Source organism: Mustela erminea, chromosome 14, assembly GCF_009829155.1.
Source record: "Mustela erminea isolate mMusErm1 chromosome 14, mMusErm1.Pri, whole genome shotgun sequence".
In the NCBI taxonomy this organism is placed as follows: Eukaryota; Metazoa; Chordata; class Mammalia; order Carnivora; family Mustelidae; genus Mustela; species Mustela erminea.
This window is the reverse complement of record NC_045627.1, coordinates 64,723,112-64,738,990: the sequence shown is the minus strand read 5'-3', so window position 1 is coordinate 64,738,990 and position 15,879 is coordinate 64,723,112. Positions and strand designations below refer to the sequence as shown.

The 15,879-nt window shown below is 37.1% G+C and overlaps 1 protein-coding gene across 3 annotated transcripts in view; it reads right to left on the bottom strand.

Moving 5' to 3' along the window:
- Nucleotides 1–1,837: 1,837 nt before the first annotated feature.
- Nucleotides 1,838–15,879, bottom strand: part of SLF2 (SMC5-SMC6 complex localization factor 2) — a 47,777-nt gene continuing 33,735 nt past the window's right edge. For all 3 annotated transcript variants that reach the window (XM_032313356.1, XM_032313357.1, XM_032313358.1), the window contains 7 exons: nucleotides 14,765–14,862; nucleotides 13,679–13,766; nucleotides 12,333–12,464; nucleotides 11,800–11,877; nucleotides 10,143–10,229; nucleotides 7,538–7,606; nucleotides 1,838–5,173 (listed from right to left, as the gene is read on the bottom strand). In XM_032313356.1, the coding sequence (XP_032169247.1) occupies nucleotides 5,138–5,173; nucleotides 7,538–7,606; nucleotides 10,143–10,229; nucleotides 11,800–11,877; nucleotides 12,333–12,464; nucleotides 13,679–13,766; nucleotides 14,765–14,862 (588 nt within the window). In that variant the 3' untranslated portion in view covers nucleotides 1,838–5,137. The remainder of the gene's footprint in view (nucleotides 5,174–7,537; nucleotides 7,607–10,142; nucleotides 10,230–11,799; nucleotides 11,878–12,332; nucleotides 12,465–13,678; nucleotides 13,767–14,764; nucleotides 14,863–15,879) is intronic.

The window sequence follows — 15,879 nt, the reverse complement described above, 5'->3', positions numbered from 1 at the left end:
TATAGCAGGGATCCTAGGTGAGGGGGGTCGGTATGAACTCCTGAAACTCGAGCAGAGGTTCCCTGAGGCAAAGAACTCTGGCCTAGTCAGGTTGTCCTGCTTCCTGTCCTCTGTGGTTGCATTTCGGTTCCTGCTTTGCCGTCGCCACCTCTGGTTTGCCCAGCACTCTCCCTTTAGGTGGCGCGATCTTTATTTGGGCCACATACACAGCTGAGGTCCTTCTTCAGTAGGGACTGTCACCAGGGCATCAATGCTGTAGTCTCACTGTCCCACTGTGCCTCAGAAGCCTGTTTTGCCTGTTAAGTTTTCCTCCCAGCCAGTCGTCTTGGAGTCAGACCCAAAGCTGGGCCTTCTGGTTTGCCCTCTCTTGACTCCAGCCTGGGGAATGGTTAGCAAGGAAAAGGGAGTGTCAGGATATGACGACAACTGATGGAAAATCACCACCTACCACCCTTTCTCAGATTTGGCATGCTGAGTCCTAAAAAAGTCATAAATTTATATATACATATACATATATATATATTTTTTTCTTTTAAATTTTATTTATTTATTTATTTATACCAGTAGAGACAGAGCTGGACAGAGAAGGCTCTGGAGCTGTCAGAAGGAAGAGAGCATACCTACACTACAATTTTAAGGTATGGTTTGCTTAGATGTCAGTGAACCAAGTGCCTTCATTCAACTTATTTTTTTAAGTAATCTCTACATCCAACATGGGGCTCAAACTCACAACTCGAGTAGCATGTTCTGTTGACCAAGCCAGCTAGGTGACCCATCTTAAGTTCAATTTTAACTGTCATCTAAGAAGAGCTTCAAATTAGAGGTAAATGATACCTAGCATATATGCCAGGCACCTTGCTACATACTTTTCATGCATTATTCCCTTAATCCTTATAAACTCTGAGATAGACACATTATTCCTTTCAATAGATGAAGAAACTAAGGTTCAGATAGGTTAAGTAACTTGCCAAAGATCAAACGGTTGGTTTGGTCAATCTGGGATGTGAGGTCAGGACTAAGGTCAAAGTCAAGGCCCTGAACTTGCACAAGGCTATACTGCCAGCATCCCAGTACTTAAGGCAGTACCTTTGCTTTTGTCTGGCTGTTACTCCCACACTCCTCTACCCCAGTCAGAAAAATGCTCACAAGTGGTCTTCTCCAAAGCAGTCTGTCAGAAGGGAGAAATACTGGCATGTTCTGGAACCTGAGGCCTCTGGCAACCATGCCTAGCCCTTCTATGAGCTCATAATAGTTTCTCCTGTGAGTTGTCAACTTGTGTCTCCCTTTAGCTGGCATACGCACAGCTTTATCTGCCTGGCAGGTGCGAGGTGGTCCTGAGCCCTGCTTCTGTATCATATGGCTTCCCCTTTCCTTGACCTAGGCTCTAGAACAAGGGAGCCAGGTCAAAGGGATTTCTTTCTAGTCCTCTTTGGCCAGTAACAGTATTTGCACCCAGATGACAGAAGGTGCTGAGAGAGATCTGTTTGTGTTGTTCATCACTGAATCCAATTCTCAAGAGTGCCTAGCATGTAGTAGGTACACAATAGTTGTTGAATCATCCGAGTGAATGAGGTAATGTAAGAATGAGATTACTGAACTGCTGGCCACAAATTATGCAGCACATTATTAAGTAGTTTATGTAAAAGTGAACTGTGTACAACTATAGCTTTATGTATTCCAGAAACAAGCGACATCAAGCCAAAAAAACAGACTGAAGAATCCAAAGCAAGAGGAAAAACCAATCAGTTTGAAAACTAGGGGGCAGGGCAGGGAAGAAATAGGACATTCCAGATATTTAACCGTCTCCCACTCCCAAACAAATATTACCGAACACATGTTCAAACTGAGAAAAAGCATTTTTAATAACACACACATACATTCATGGGACTTTAAACAAGATGTAGTAAAAAAATCTTTAAAAAAAAGAAAGAGAAAAGAAATCTGCATTTACTTGTAAACTGCCTAAGAGCTGGTGGAATAACTGGCTGACAGGACTGCCCAGGGAAAGCAGATGCACAGATGACCAGGTGCCCCAGCACTGTAAATGAGCAAGAAATAACCATCGCAGAGCACGCTCCACATGCCCAGCCACCAGTACCCTATTGCCTCCTTAGAGACAAACCAGGACAGTCTCTTCCCTAATTTTCTAACTCAGTTACTTGTTATTGGGTCACCTCTTAAATTTTTTATTTTTAAATTTAAAAATCACCCTTGGTTTAAAGACTCCACGCATTATTACTGGCCAGTCCCCCACCAACTATACTTGTTTGGACAGAAATAAAAATGCAAATGCTCCTGACTGAGCCTGGATGACAACACGCCTTTTTTCTCTCTCTTACATCTGGGGAGATTTTTGTGAAGTCAAAAGCAAGCTATTATTTGTACTTCAAAACAAAACCAAAATGCCAACCTTCCAAAAGGTGACAAAGGCACCGCTGCCGTCAGAAGATAGACAGGAAATGTACAAATGCTGTTACTTTACTGCTACATCAATGCATTTTGTGCACGGAGAGCCTCTTCACTTAACATGATATAACTAAGGGAATTGTATTTTCCGATAACAAGAAAAGCAGTTCAGAAAAGGCAAACAGTTACACACAAAAGCATAAACACTTACAAGTACCTTAATTTTCAGCTTGCAAAAAGGGTAATAAGTTTGACATACATATCCAGAAAATTAGACAAGGTTATTTTTGGCACAGTAATATTGCCAAACACACCACCACTCAGTGCAAGCTTTGTTTGCCAAGTCCCAAAAGTGGCCTGACATTTTCTGTGCAATGAACATTTTCTCCCCCCCACTACCATCCCATTCACTGGGCAACAATAGCAGGAGGGAGACAGAACATGGGGACTCAAGAGGGAGAAGGATAATACTTGATTTGGGAGAAAAGTCATGGGCTACTTGTGCTAAAGGAGAATCATCCAGAATTTGTATGAGAACCCAATGCAAATACTGACTGGAGTTATGACCTGGAGATGGAGACATCTACCAGAGTCATAAATACAAGGGCTCAAACTGATGTCTGGCCATTTTTAAAGGGACAGGTGAAGTATTTTTCTCTAATGAAGAAAGACAATTAAAAATAGAGACTTTTCTTACTGGAACTGCTAAATAAAAATGTATCAAAGTGGTTTTAAATTTGATGAGCAGTTATCTCTTGAAACTGCAATACAAAAGGGTCACTTAAAAAAAAAACCTGAATAACCCACTTGTCCCCCCGTCAATGTACACGATTAGAAAATATTTACACACTGTAATTACAAGCAATATAAGCAGTATTTTATACTTTGAGTTTTTGTACACTTTACACAATGCAAAATGAGAAAAATATGAACACTTATAAAATTACACACAAATAATGTATCTACAAAGTATTAAATTACAAAGAGTGAAAGCCCCCATTGTTGGGCAGATAGATGCCAGAGTTTCAAGCTTCTGTCAAATAGAACTCTTTGTATCTATCTCATTAACCATAAGTGGCATTTTCTAATAATACCCTTGAGAGGTAGTATCAAGATAATAATATTCTTACCAGTAAACTCAACACAGAATAAAACTTTTGTTGGTCTGACTCTTGGAGCCTCATTCAGTCGGGGTTCTCGGGAGTTGATTTACGTCTTCCCTGTAAAATCTCTAACTGCTCAATGCTTGACATGGGCTCAAAAGTTACTTATACTATTGTAAATGATAAATTTAAGATAAAATGCTTTTTACTCCTAAGCCTCAATTTAGAGGTAGAAAGCTATTTTTAAAAAAATTATTATCTCCCCTCTCAAACCATAAATCTCAAGTCCAATTCCCTTCCTCTCCATCATCTCCTCCCCCACAACTGGAGACCTCAGAATGCTCAGGAAAGCAGTGTCATCCAAGTCAATATTGAAGGAAAAAAGTTGTTGACATTCTCATTCAAGAAACAAACCCCCGCCCCAAAAGGGACACTCAGTCAACAAAAGAATTTTTCAGTTAGTTAGTAAGAGTCTATTACTACCAAAGGCTTCAAAGGGCCCTTGGGCTAAGACCAGCATGTGCACTTCTACTAACCCTTCACCATTTAAACCCAAGGATGGCTTTCCAGTGTTTAAGAATATTTAGAGCAGCTGTGGTTTTCAAGTGCAACAAATTTAAAATACAAGCACACACACGCGCGTGCACACACACACATACACACACACATGCACACACATGCGTGTGCAATGTCCCAAAGAATAAACACCATCCAGGTCTCTGCCAAGCTTATATACTCATGAAAGTAAGGGTTTTGGAAACTTGTCCAGATCTTTAAGCTTCTATACTATATCTGTAATATGGCTAACCAAGGGCCAGGATTCTAAGATTTAGCCAAGATTCTAAGATTTAACCAGTATTTAAAAAATTATATATACATTTAAAAGGAATCCAAAACAAACTGCTTACGAATGTTTTGGCATGAAAACAGAGACACTATTTTATAGCTTAACTTCTTCCCCTTAAGGGGGATCTGGCAATATACCAAATTTCTGATTTTTAACTGTTTAAATGTATTTTAAAAACCTTACAGATTTATAATCTTGAATAGTGAAGGAAAATGTATGTATTGAAACCTCCCTGTGGTTTATAGCAATTACAGAAGAGATTTATTCTTTTTGTTATTAATCTCAGTTCTAAGTCTTCTTTTTGAGTCTTAAAATAACCAAGGGCAAAATGAAACCCAACTGGACCTTGGTCTTGACTTCCATGTCCAACTACTCAAGTTGGTCCAAACCCTTTCCTACATACTTCCTGTGATTATCCAAGTGCCATAAATATAACCCCCACCCCCCAAAATAAAAGGATAACTGGCTTACAATTTAGCAAAAGAAGTTAACAGGGGTAGGTTAGACATGCAACTATTAGTTGCTTCTACCACTCCCCTCTTGTTATAGGATGCTGCTCTTTTTAAAATGTCAGTTGCTTTAAAATTAAGCAGATCATGTTTCATATCTGCTTTAGAAATGGCAATTTCTTCATTACCAGCTTCATACTAGATATTCAAGTGGCACATTTGCAGCACATTTTCTTAGCATTCCACTGGAGTTTGTAGCATTCTTTCTACTCCTCTAGGAAAAGATCTTATTGAATTTCTCTTGGTTCATATTTTTGCTGCTTCAAATCCTGTTATGAATCTGGTACCCAGAAGTCATGAAGCTGCCCCTAGAAAAGGGAAGGGGGAAAAAACAGGATAAAGAAAATCAGATTATGTATTAATCCTTATAAAACTACTAATCATCAAACAGGATTTTGCTAAAAGAAGTAATAAAATCTTTATATTATATATTTCTCTGAACATTTATGGTAATCAGAATCAGTTTTCACATTTTGTGGTCCAACAATTAACAATTAATTTTAAGAAAGTACAGAATAAGTGCAAGATGTTTTCCTCACCGACACACACATGTGGAGGATCATATTTAAGAAGTTAAATAAAATGTTAAGGTGACTAACAGAAAAGTTTTGGTATTAAATTCATTTATTTTAATACCACATCAGCAAAAGATGGCCAGGCTAAAACAAGATCTTTTGGGATCAGAAACTGAAGTTAACAAGAAAACATTAGTTTAAGACTTCTCAAAGGCTGTTCTCAAAGAGCAGGCATATCTTATTAAGGCCAGTAACACCAAGAGATTCAAAATACAGAAGAGTTGAGATTACTTTTTCTAATTAATCTTCAGTGCTCCTGTTGCTTTGACATAAACTATAAGCAACTTCTAGGTCCTGTCTACTAAAATTATGGTTCTTGGACCAGCAACACTGCCATAAATTTGAGAACCTGTTAGAAATGGAGCATCTCTCAGGTCCCACTCCAGACCTAACGAATCAAAATTGGCATTTCAATAAATTGATGCCTATACTCACATTAAAATTTGAGAAGCATAATTTTAGACAATAATATATCTGTTAGTTTGTAAAAGGCAAATTTATAGTATAGCAAATGTAATACCAGTTGCTTACACAATGCCCCTCTTAAGCAAAGTCCCCTTAGATAGGATACCAAAAGCCTAACAAATGGAAAAATAATAAATAAAACTGGACTTCATCACAGCTAAAAAACTTTTGTTCTACAAACGATACTATCAAGGCAATGAAAAGACAATACACAGAATTAGAGACTATATTAGCAAATTATATACTTAACAAGGGACTTGTATTTGGAACAAATGGAAATTTTCTACAATTCAATAATAAAAAGATAAAAAGCCCAATTAAAAAATGAGCAAAGGATTTCAACTGACATTTCTCCAAAGAAGCTACATGAATGGACAGCAGGTATATGAAAAGATTCTCAACATCATTCATCACTGGGAAGTATGAATTAAAACCACAATGAGGTTCTACTACCAACCCCCTACTATAGCTATAATCAAAACCACAGATAATAACAAGTGTTAGCAAGAATGTGGAGAATTTAGAAACCTTATATATTCTGGTGGGAATGTAAAACAGTGCAGCCACTTTGGAAAACAGTCTGGCAATTCCTCAAAACATTTAACATAGAATCACCACACAACCCAGCAATTCCACTCCCAGGTATACACCCAAAATATTTTCATTTGAAAACATGTTCACACTAAAACCCGTGTGGTATTGTTCATGGAAGCATTATTTAGAACAGCCAGGAAGTGGAAGCATAATCAAATGTCCATCTAGTAAGTGGATAATTCATATAATGGAATATTACTTGACAACAGAAATGACAAAGATGCTACAACATGGATTCACCTAATATTATGTGAAAGAAGCCAGTCATAAAAGATCAAATAGTATATCGTTTGACTTAGAGGAAATGTGAGTAGGAAAATCTATATAATATAGACAGAAAAAACAGCGGTCACCTAAAGGCTTGGGGGGAGCTGGGGATAGAAATACAGGTGGTTGGGAAATAGGCAGTAGCTGCTAATGGCTTCTGGGATTTCATTCTGGAGTGACAAAAATGTTTTAAAGTACGTTAAAACATTTGGTGGTGGTGGTCACACAACTCTGTACATATACTAAAAACCACTTTTTAAAAAATTTTTAAAAAGATTTTATTTATTTATTTGACAGACAGAGATCACAAGTCGGCAGAGAGAGAGAGGTGGAAGCAGGCTCCTTGCTGAGCAGAGAGCCTGTTGTGGGGCTCGATCCCAAAACCCTGGGATCATGACCTGAGCTGAAGGAGGAGGCTTTAACACACTGAGTCACCCAAATGCCCCCTAAAAACCACTTTAAATGAGTGAAATATGATACATGAATTTTATCTCAATAAAGCTATTAAGAAAAATGCTCCCCATGAAATATCAACCACCTTTGAGGCAATGTGACATTTTAAAATGGGCTCAACCATCTCTGGAAATAAGTTAATAAACAGAAAAGCAAACAAAAACTAAAAAACATACACACATTATTATACTGGAGTTTTCAGTTTATCTTAAGATATCTAGAAGAAAGTGCTGTGTAATAATTTATTTCAAACAACATAAAAAGTTACCATTTAGCAAAACTACTAAGAATAAATAAAAAACTTTAATAAAATGACACCTGAGTAGGCCGACAGTTCTGGATTATTTCCTGCCATTTTCCATGTATCCTGGCAACCAGGTCTTTTACCTTAAAAACATCAAAAAGGGGAAAAGTAATCAGATCAAAACATCCTTAACTAAAACCACTTAATGCTTGATAAAAGATCTGATAGTTGTGACAGGCCCACACCCAACAATTCAATTTAATTTCTGCCAAGAAAGAAAAAAACTGCTCTTTTTCTGGAGGGGCTTTCAAATCACAGAGATTAATGTAAGACTCCTCGATCACCATAACCTAAATTACTGCATGCTTAGGACTCTATTTTCCCATTAGTTACTAAAGATCATCCAGAAAAAATGTGCTCCTTTCCTGCCTGCAAGATACTTTTATTTTCAACTTGCCGGCTTTTGAACACCCACATAGATAAGCTCAGGTGTAAGTTTGTTATAGGGCCCAAGGCTTTGACTGTCCTTATCTTTCCAACTTCTATTTGAAAGACTCAAGGCCACAAAAAATGGCTGTCATTTGTTCTTTTCCACATGATCAGAAGATCCAAGATTTACTGTTCTGCCTCTCCACATTTCTGCAAAGTACTACAAAACCCCTTCAAATACAAGGTATATTCCTATGTTTGAAGGTCTAGTGAGTCTCTGCATGAAACTTAAACTTTCCTACCACTCTAGAGATTCTCAATTAGCTCTTAAACATAACTGCTTAAGAAAAATGTACTAAACAAGTCAGGAATTTTATAGCTGTTTTAAGTTTATAAAATAAATTAAAAGGTCTACTTTCTTCTCCATTTAGAGTTCAGCAGATTCAGTTTCTCCAAAATAATCACCTTTTCTATTACAGGTTGTTAAGAGGCAACTCCTCAGCAGACCATCCCCCAGTGCAATTTCCATAGACCTCTTGTGTCTCTCTCCACTCTAAGAGAAGCCCTGGCACCAATCTATACAGGCTCCTGGCTTTAAGAAACAAAGACCTTGGGTGGTCCCTTTTTAGCACATCTGTCAGCAGTAGCTACTACCACCAAGTTCTACGGGCCAGTAACTCTAGTCAATGTTCAAAAGAATGTGCTTTGAAACTATGGTTTCCACTCTTAAGTCAAAGAGCTATCACCTACATATTTCTGAAAATCTGCAATCTGATACAACTTCATTAGGTGCTCATCTCTGTATTTAACTGAAATCTACTAAAATAAATACACATACTGAATCCAAATGGGCATTGCTGAAATGATTAACCTTTATAGCTAATTAATTTAAGATATAAAGTTACAAAGCTGAAACTTCACATTTACTGACTTATCCAAACACAATGGCAAAAAAGAATCAGCTTTACATTACAAATGCTAAAAGATGATTTGGAATAAAAAATCCTTAAAAGGTTTTTTTAAAAAGTGTTCAGTGTCTTAGGTAAAACTGTTAAAATCACTGTTTTAATACTCAAGTTGCTTTCCTAACTCTATACTCATAGTCAGCTTTTCTACTGTCTTTGAATGTACTAAACGCTTAAGAAAAAAGCTTATTAGCAAGCTTACTGCTGAATCATTTCCATCTTAGAGCTCAGACTGGGTGAGCAGGACTTAGAAACCTGAAGAATCCTTCTTTAACACATTCTCTAATGGATCATTCAAAGAACAACAGCTAACCTATTTCTTCTCCATGAACAAAACAAGTTTTCAATTGTCACAAAATTGTTTTTAATCCCTGAAACTAATTTTGGCATAAAAGTCTTAATTTGTATAATGACAAAATAAACTTACTAGTGTCTTTTTTTGGGAAGATATTATTTGTCAGAGAGCGAGTGCGTGAGCACACACAAGCAGGGGGAACAGCAGGCAGAGGGAGAAGCAGACTCCCTGCTGAGCAATGAGACTGATGTAGGACTTGATCCCAGGACCCTGGGATCATGACCTGAACTGAAGGCAGAAGATTAACTGACTGAACCATGCAGGCATCTCAATAAGCTTTATCTCAGTAAGTTTCATCTCCATTGGAGATGGAGGCACCTCCAACGAGTACTGGAAGAACTTTCTCTTCAGGTGTCAGGAGTTTTAGAATTGAGTATAGTAAAATGAAAAATACATTTGTCTTGAGATTTTTTTTCCCCTTCACTTTTTTAAAAAAAGTTATTTCTTCACCCAATGTAGGGCTCAAACTCACAACCCCAAGATGTGGAGTTACATGCTCTACTGACGGAACCAGCCACGCACCTTTCCTTTCACTTTTAATTTAGCTACAAGTATTTAGTAGAAACTAACTTCTGTTATTAATAGAGAAAATCATATTTCTCATTTATATGCTCTTTTTAAAAAAGATTTTATTTATTTGAGAGAGCAAGAGCCAGAGAGCATGAGAGGGGTAAGAGAGCATGAGCAGGGTGAAGGGCAGAGGGAGAAGCAAATTCCCCGCTGGGGGGGGGGCGCCCCCAATGGGGGGCTTAATCCCGGGACTCCAGGATCATGACCTGAGCCAAAAGCAGATACTTAACTGACTGAGCTACTCAACCCCTACCCCCTTTTTAAAGAGGTGCTTCTCTTCCTCAAATATTAATGTAATCAAAGCTAGACAACAATGACAACAAAAACCCCTAACATTCCTTATGAAAAACACACACTTACTTTCGTTCTGTAAAACAGCCTTGCATCTTCTCTAATATCACACTTAACATGCTTTTCCAAAGCTCCACAGAGGTGCACGAAGTGTTTCTGTGCAAAACAAACATGAGGGATGAAAACAACTCTGAAGCATTGCAAATTAACACAGAGATGGTGCCGTTAGAACAATCATTTAAAAATCTACACTTACTATATATATACACACATATATATATATACACACATACATACATACTGCCAGCCGTAAAAAGGACGAGATTTTACCATTTGAGACAAACGGATAAACAGATAAACCTACAGAGTATAGACATCAGAGCATAGATATCATCCCAGTTTATACATTAGGAGAGTTGCCCAGGAAGGATTAAAGAATTTGCTAAAGTTAACTGAGCCTGGTAGATAGGGAAAAGCCAACCATTTAACCTAGGCTTCCTGACTTCTAACTCAAGTGCATTCCTTTTACTATCTCACAACTGCCCTAGTAAAGGAGTACCAAAAATACTCCCAGTATTGAATTACCAACAACCATCCTTTTACCTCAGTTCTCAACTTTCAAGGTTACTTATGAATTTCTTAACAGCAGTAAGTAAAAAATATCATTCATTTTATAATTTTGTTTGCTAGAATGTATCTAAGTCTCTAAATCCAGAAATGCTAAGGGAAATAAATCAGACAGAAGCCAACAAATACATGATTTCACTTTTATGTGAAACCTAAAAAAAAAAAAGAAAAAACAAACAAAAAGCAGAAAGAGACCTATAAATACAGAGAGCAAACTGAGGGTTCCCAGAGGCTGGTGGTGGTGGTGAGAGGATGGGCAAAATGGCTGAAGGGGAGTGGGAGGTACAGATTTCCAGGTATGGAATGAATACGTTGTGGGGATAAAGGGTACAGCATAGTGAATACAGTCAATGGTATTATAACACACTGTATGGTGACAGATGGTAGTTACACTTGTGGTGAGCATAGTAAAATATATAAACCTGTTTAGTCACTATGGTGTTCACCAGAAACTATAACATTGTGTGTCTACCTAAAAAACCAAAAAGCAAAACAAACAACAAAACCTAAGAAAACTCCATATGAACCAGTGTTATGTCCTTTTCACAATGACAAAGGAGATACCAAGTTTTAAAACAGGTTGGAATATCCACAGTATGAAACACGATGACTTAAGAACTTTCCCTAGAAGTATGGATTATGGTAGTATGGGAAGGACAGAATAATTCAAAATGAAAATCTTATCACGAGGAGATAATTAAGAAATGCATATATCAAGTACTCTGACTTAACATCAATTTAATTTTGAAGGCAATATTATTTCTAAAGAGGAAAAAAAGTGTAGTGGGTGAAGAGATGGAGAAAAAACCAGCTAACAGCTGGTTTGGTGACCTTTGGTATCTTATTAATGTATTACACTAGTGTCAAGTTAGGATGATTAAGCTACACTCCAATAAACACAACTAACATGCGCAAATAATTCTTGCCAATGATATGTTGCAAAGTTTCTATATTACTTCTCTCTTTCCAGTGTACACTGGGATTTCTATAGCAAACCCAAAGTTAACTTTTACAAAGTTTTCTTCTATATAAAGAATATTCATTCATTCCATCAATAGTGACATTTAATTAGCAACAAAGAACACTAAAAACTACCTACCCGTTGTCCAGAAGAAAAAGAATGAGAACAACTAACTTCACCAACTAAATGAAGAAGAATGTAGGTCAGGTAATATGCCTGTTAGAGAAATAAGTGAAACAAACACCCATGAATTAGCTAGCATAGATATTATCCCAGTTTACACATTAGGAGAGTTTCCCAGGAAGTATTAAAGAATTTGCTAAAGTTAACTGAGCCTGGTAGTTAGGGAAAAGCCAACCATTTAACCTAGGCTTCCTGACTTCTAACTCAAGTGCATTCCTTTTACTATCTCACAACTGCCCTAGTAAAGGAGTACCAAAAATACTCCCAGTATTGAATTACCAACAACCATCCTTTTACCTCAGTTCTCAACTCTCAAGGTTACTTATGAATTTCATAACAGCAGTAAGTAAAAAAATATCATTCACTTCATAATTTTGTTTGCTAGAATGTATCTAAGTCTCTAAATCCAGAAATGCCTAGGCTGTTGTTTGGTAACTGGCCTCAGTTATACTCAAATGTACTCTTTTGAGGTATCTTGCCCTGGATACCTGCTTTTCGAGTTCCAAATGAAGACTATCATCAATAGTGCCATTTGGCTGTTCAGCCCTTTTCTTCAAGACCATTTTCTTCAACAAATCAGAAGGCTTCATTTGCACAAGATAGCGATGTAGGACTGATATCTATCAACAGACAGAGAAGAAACTCAACAATATTAAGTAATACAGTTGCTCGCTCTTAGTCTACTTTTTTTTAGCAGTCCTCTGTTCATTTTGCCTTCTCTAATTTTATCCCTTTAGCTTTCTTTATAGTCCAGTGATACCCAATTCTCCTTTACTAAAAGTCCTCATTTGCTTAAAAGGGATTTTAAATTAAAAGGTTCAATACTTGTAATTAAGGATAAAAGCTCGAGGAAGAGACTGAATGGCATTACAATACAGGCCACACAGAATGCTTTCTCTGTGGAATTATTTGAAAGTCAGCAAAGCCGAATCTCCCTATGAGTAGAAGTCACTGAATTCTAAAAAGAATTCTTTTGATGAAAGTAAGTATCACTGAAAGGACTGACAGTCCCCATATACCTGAAATTAAGTCTACCTGAGCTCTACTAACGAAACCAGTTGCGCCTTCCAATTTCTTTGTCCTACAGCAACCTGTGCATACCTCTATCGTTGTTCTTACTACATTATACTGCAGTGGTTTATTTTGTTTCAACCTAGATTATGTTTCCAAGAGCAGAGTCTCTAATTTCATTTTTTTATTCCTCGGATCTAGTAGAGAACAGAGCATCTTGTACTGAATTGCAGTTCACAGAAGAACACATCTAGACCGGTTAGCTGTTGAGTTTTAAAATTCCAATTATGTGTAGCCCCTGTAGCTCCCTTAGTGTTATTAAGGTTTGTAAAAAGCTTTCAGGACCTTTCAGTGAAGCTTCTGTTGGACACATTTAAACCCACTTATCTATACATGATGTATTTACTACTGAACAATTACTAGAGGACAACCATGTTTAAGCTCTATAGTTTAAGGAATATTTAATATTAAAACAGGTAAAAGAGGCAATTAATGTACAATAGTTCTGCAAGTTCTAATCTTGTGATAAAACTAACCTTGATAATTATATATATAGTCCTACTTATAGAACACATTTTGATTTTCCCAGTATTTATACATTAGTTCATCTAATTATCCACTACCAACCTATATGTTACTGAGTATTGATATCATGTCCATGTAATGGACCTTATTAGTTAAGTACCATTCCAAAGATTATATGAATAATATCATGCTTGAGAACTGAGATCTAATCCCAGAACTTGACTTAAGAACCATCGATTTTCCTTATACCTCACTACCTTTTCCATTAATGAAAAGAAAACAAAAATACTATTTATACCTGCAGATTACTGGTATTAGGGATATCTTCATGTTTCTCATCCAAAAGCTTTGAAATAATCACTAGGCTGAGGCACTGTCTTAATTGCCTGGAATTAGAATTTAAAAGTATTTAGAATGCATTTTAATCAATACTGTTTGAGAAGCAAATGAATGAGCCCAAAGTTCTTCTAACTGGAAACACAGCTAGTGTTTCAAGAGAAGACAGTATAACAACTTATAAACTTTAACAAAACAGTAAAATTTTCACGTAAAATATTTGTACATAAAGTTAGAATTGCCTGCAACTCAGGCAAATCATTAAGAATCTTTATCTTTGGGGGCGCCTGGGTGGCTCAGCGGGTTGGGCCGCTGCCTTCGGCTCCGGTCATGAACTCGGAATCCTGGGATCGAGCCTCGCATCGGGCTTTCTGCTCAGCAGGGAGCCTGCTTCCTCCTCTCTCTCTGACTGCCACTCTGCCTGCTTGTGATCTCTCTCAAATAAATAAATAAAATCTTAAAAAAAAAAAAGAATCTTTATCTTTGGCCCTGCTGATTTACTGAAGGAAAATTTTATTGCTCACATTTATGTTTACTAAAGGAAAAAAAAAAAGAAGAAAAAAGCTAATTCATTCATTTTCATGATAATGTGCCACCTGTATTAAATTATAAGATAAGCTAAAATTAAAAATCAAGAGTATCGGGACACCTGGGTGGCTCAGTTGGTTAAGCGGCTGCCTTCGGCTCAGGTCATGATCCCAGCATCCTGGGATCAAGTCCCACATCAGGCTCCTTGCTCAGCAGGGAGCCTGCTTCTCTCTCTGCCTCTTCCTGCCACTCTGCCTGCATGTGCTCGCTTGCTCTCTCTCTGACAAATAAATAAATAAAATCTTAAAGAAAAAATAAAAATAAAAAATAAAAAGTATCACAAAACGATCTATGTTAAGGATTAGAATCAGGCTGTCAATGCCTTTTCCCACACCTGACTAAGAAATAAAAGACTGATCTAACAATCAAGGAATGATGAAAGGAAATAAAGGACCCAAAAGTATTTCAATAATGTAAACACAAAAATTTTTCTTAATGTTTAATTCTCAATTTTCAATACCTTCCACGTGATGTCCAGTTAGGGACCAGCTGTACCAACCACAGAAGATTGTGCGGATGATTAGACAGCTCATTTATGGCCAGACAGAGTTCAGGCACCTGAAAAAAATGAGCAAGATTTTCAAACAGGTAAGTGGAACGAAGTCATTCACATCCCTTCTTGTCCTATGGGAGCATTATGACAAAAAGAACACTCATTTTTAGAAACTGCATGAAGTCTAGAACCTGCTAAAAAACATACATGGTACACAGACTCAGTTTTATCTGCAACTTCAGAACACACTGAACAGATATATTTATCAGAATTTCACCTGGCTTTCATGTTTTGTTCTACGTCATACCTATGCCTATATCTAAACAGTCCTCCCCAGAAGAAAACAAATCTAAATCTAAATAGATCTATCTAATTTAAGATTTATTTATTTGTGAGAGAGAGACAGTGCGTGCTAGTGGAGGGAGAGGCAGATGCAGAGGGAATTCTCAAGCAGACTTCCTGCTGAGTGTGGAGCCGACTGCAGGCTCCATCCTAGGACTCTGAGACCATGAACTGAGCTGAAATCAAAAGTCAGATGCTTAACTGACTGAGCCATGCAGGTGCCCCTAAATAGAGCAAAATACAAATACCAGTTTCTAAAGGTGTATAATGAGAGCTGCAGAAGATCATACATGCTCCTGACCTGGGATTTCTTGCATTTTAGGGATCCTCAACTACTTCAGTATTTAAAGTCTAACAAAATTACTTCAAAATAATCTCTGAGTAAGGGAAGAAAGTATGGGATGAGGGTAACAGACAAGACAAAGTTGATTATGTCTTGTTAATTGCTAAACCTGAATGATAAGTAATTATGGGTTCATCATAATTGTCTAATTTTGCACATTTGAAATTTTCCATCAAAATGGTTAAAAAATATAATTCTTAAAAATCTAACAATTATACGTTTACCCTTAATATCGCTATAGGGGTTCAACTCAAATTTTTGTTGTGTGTGTGATTTTGCTTTATCATTTCATGTAGGTCTCTCCTCAAAGGTAACTTAAGAAGGGCATTCCCTGGTTGCCTTATCTGAAACAGCAGAAGATTACTTACTACCTTGCTATTCTCTATACCCAGGTCCC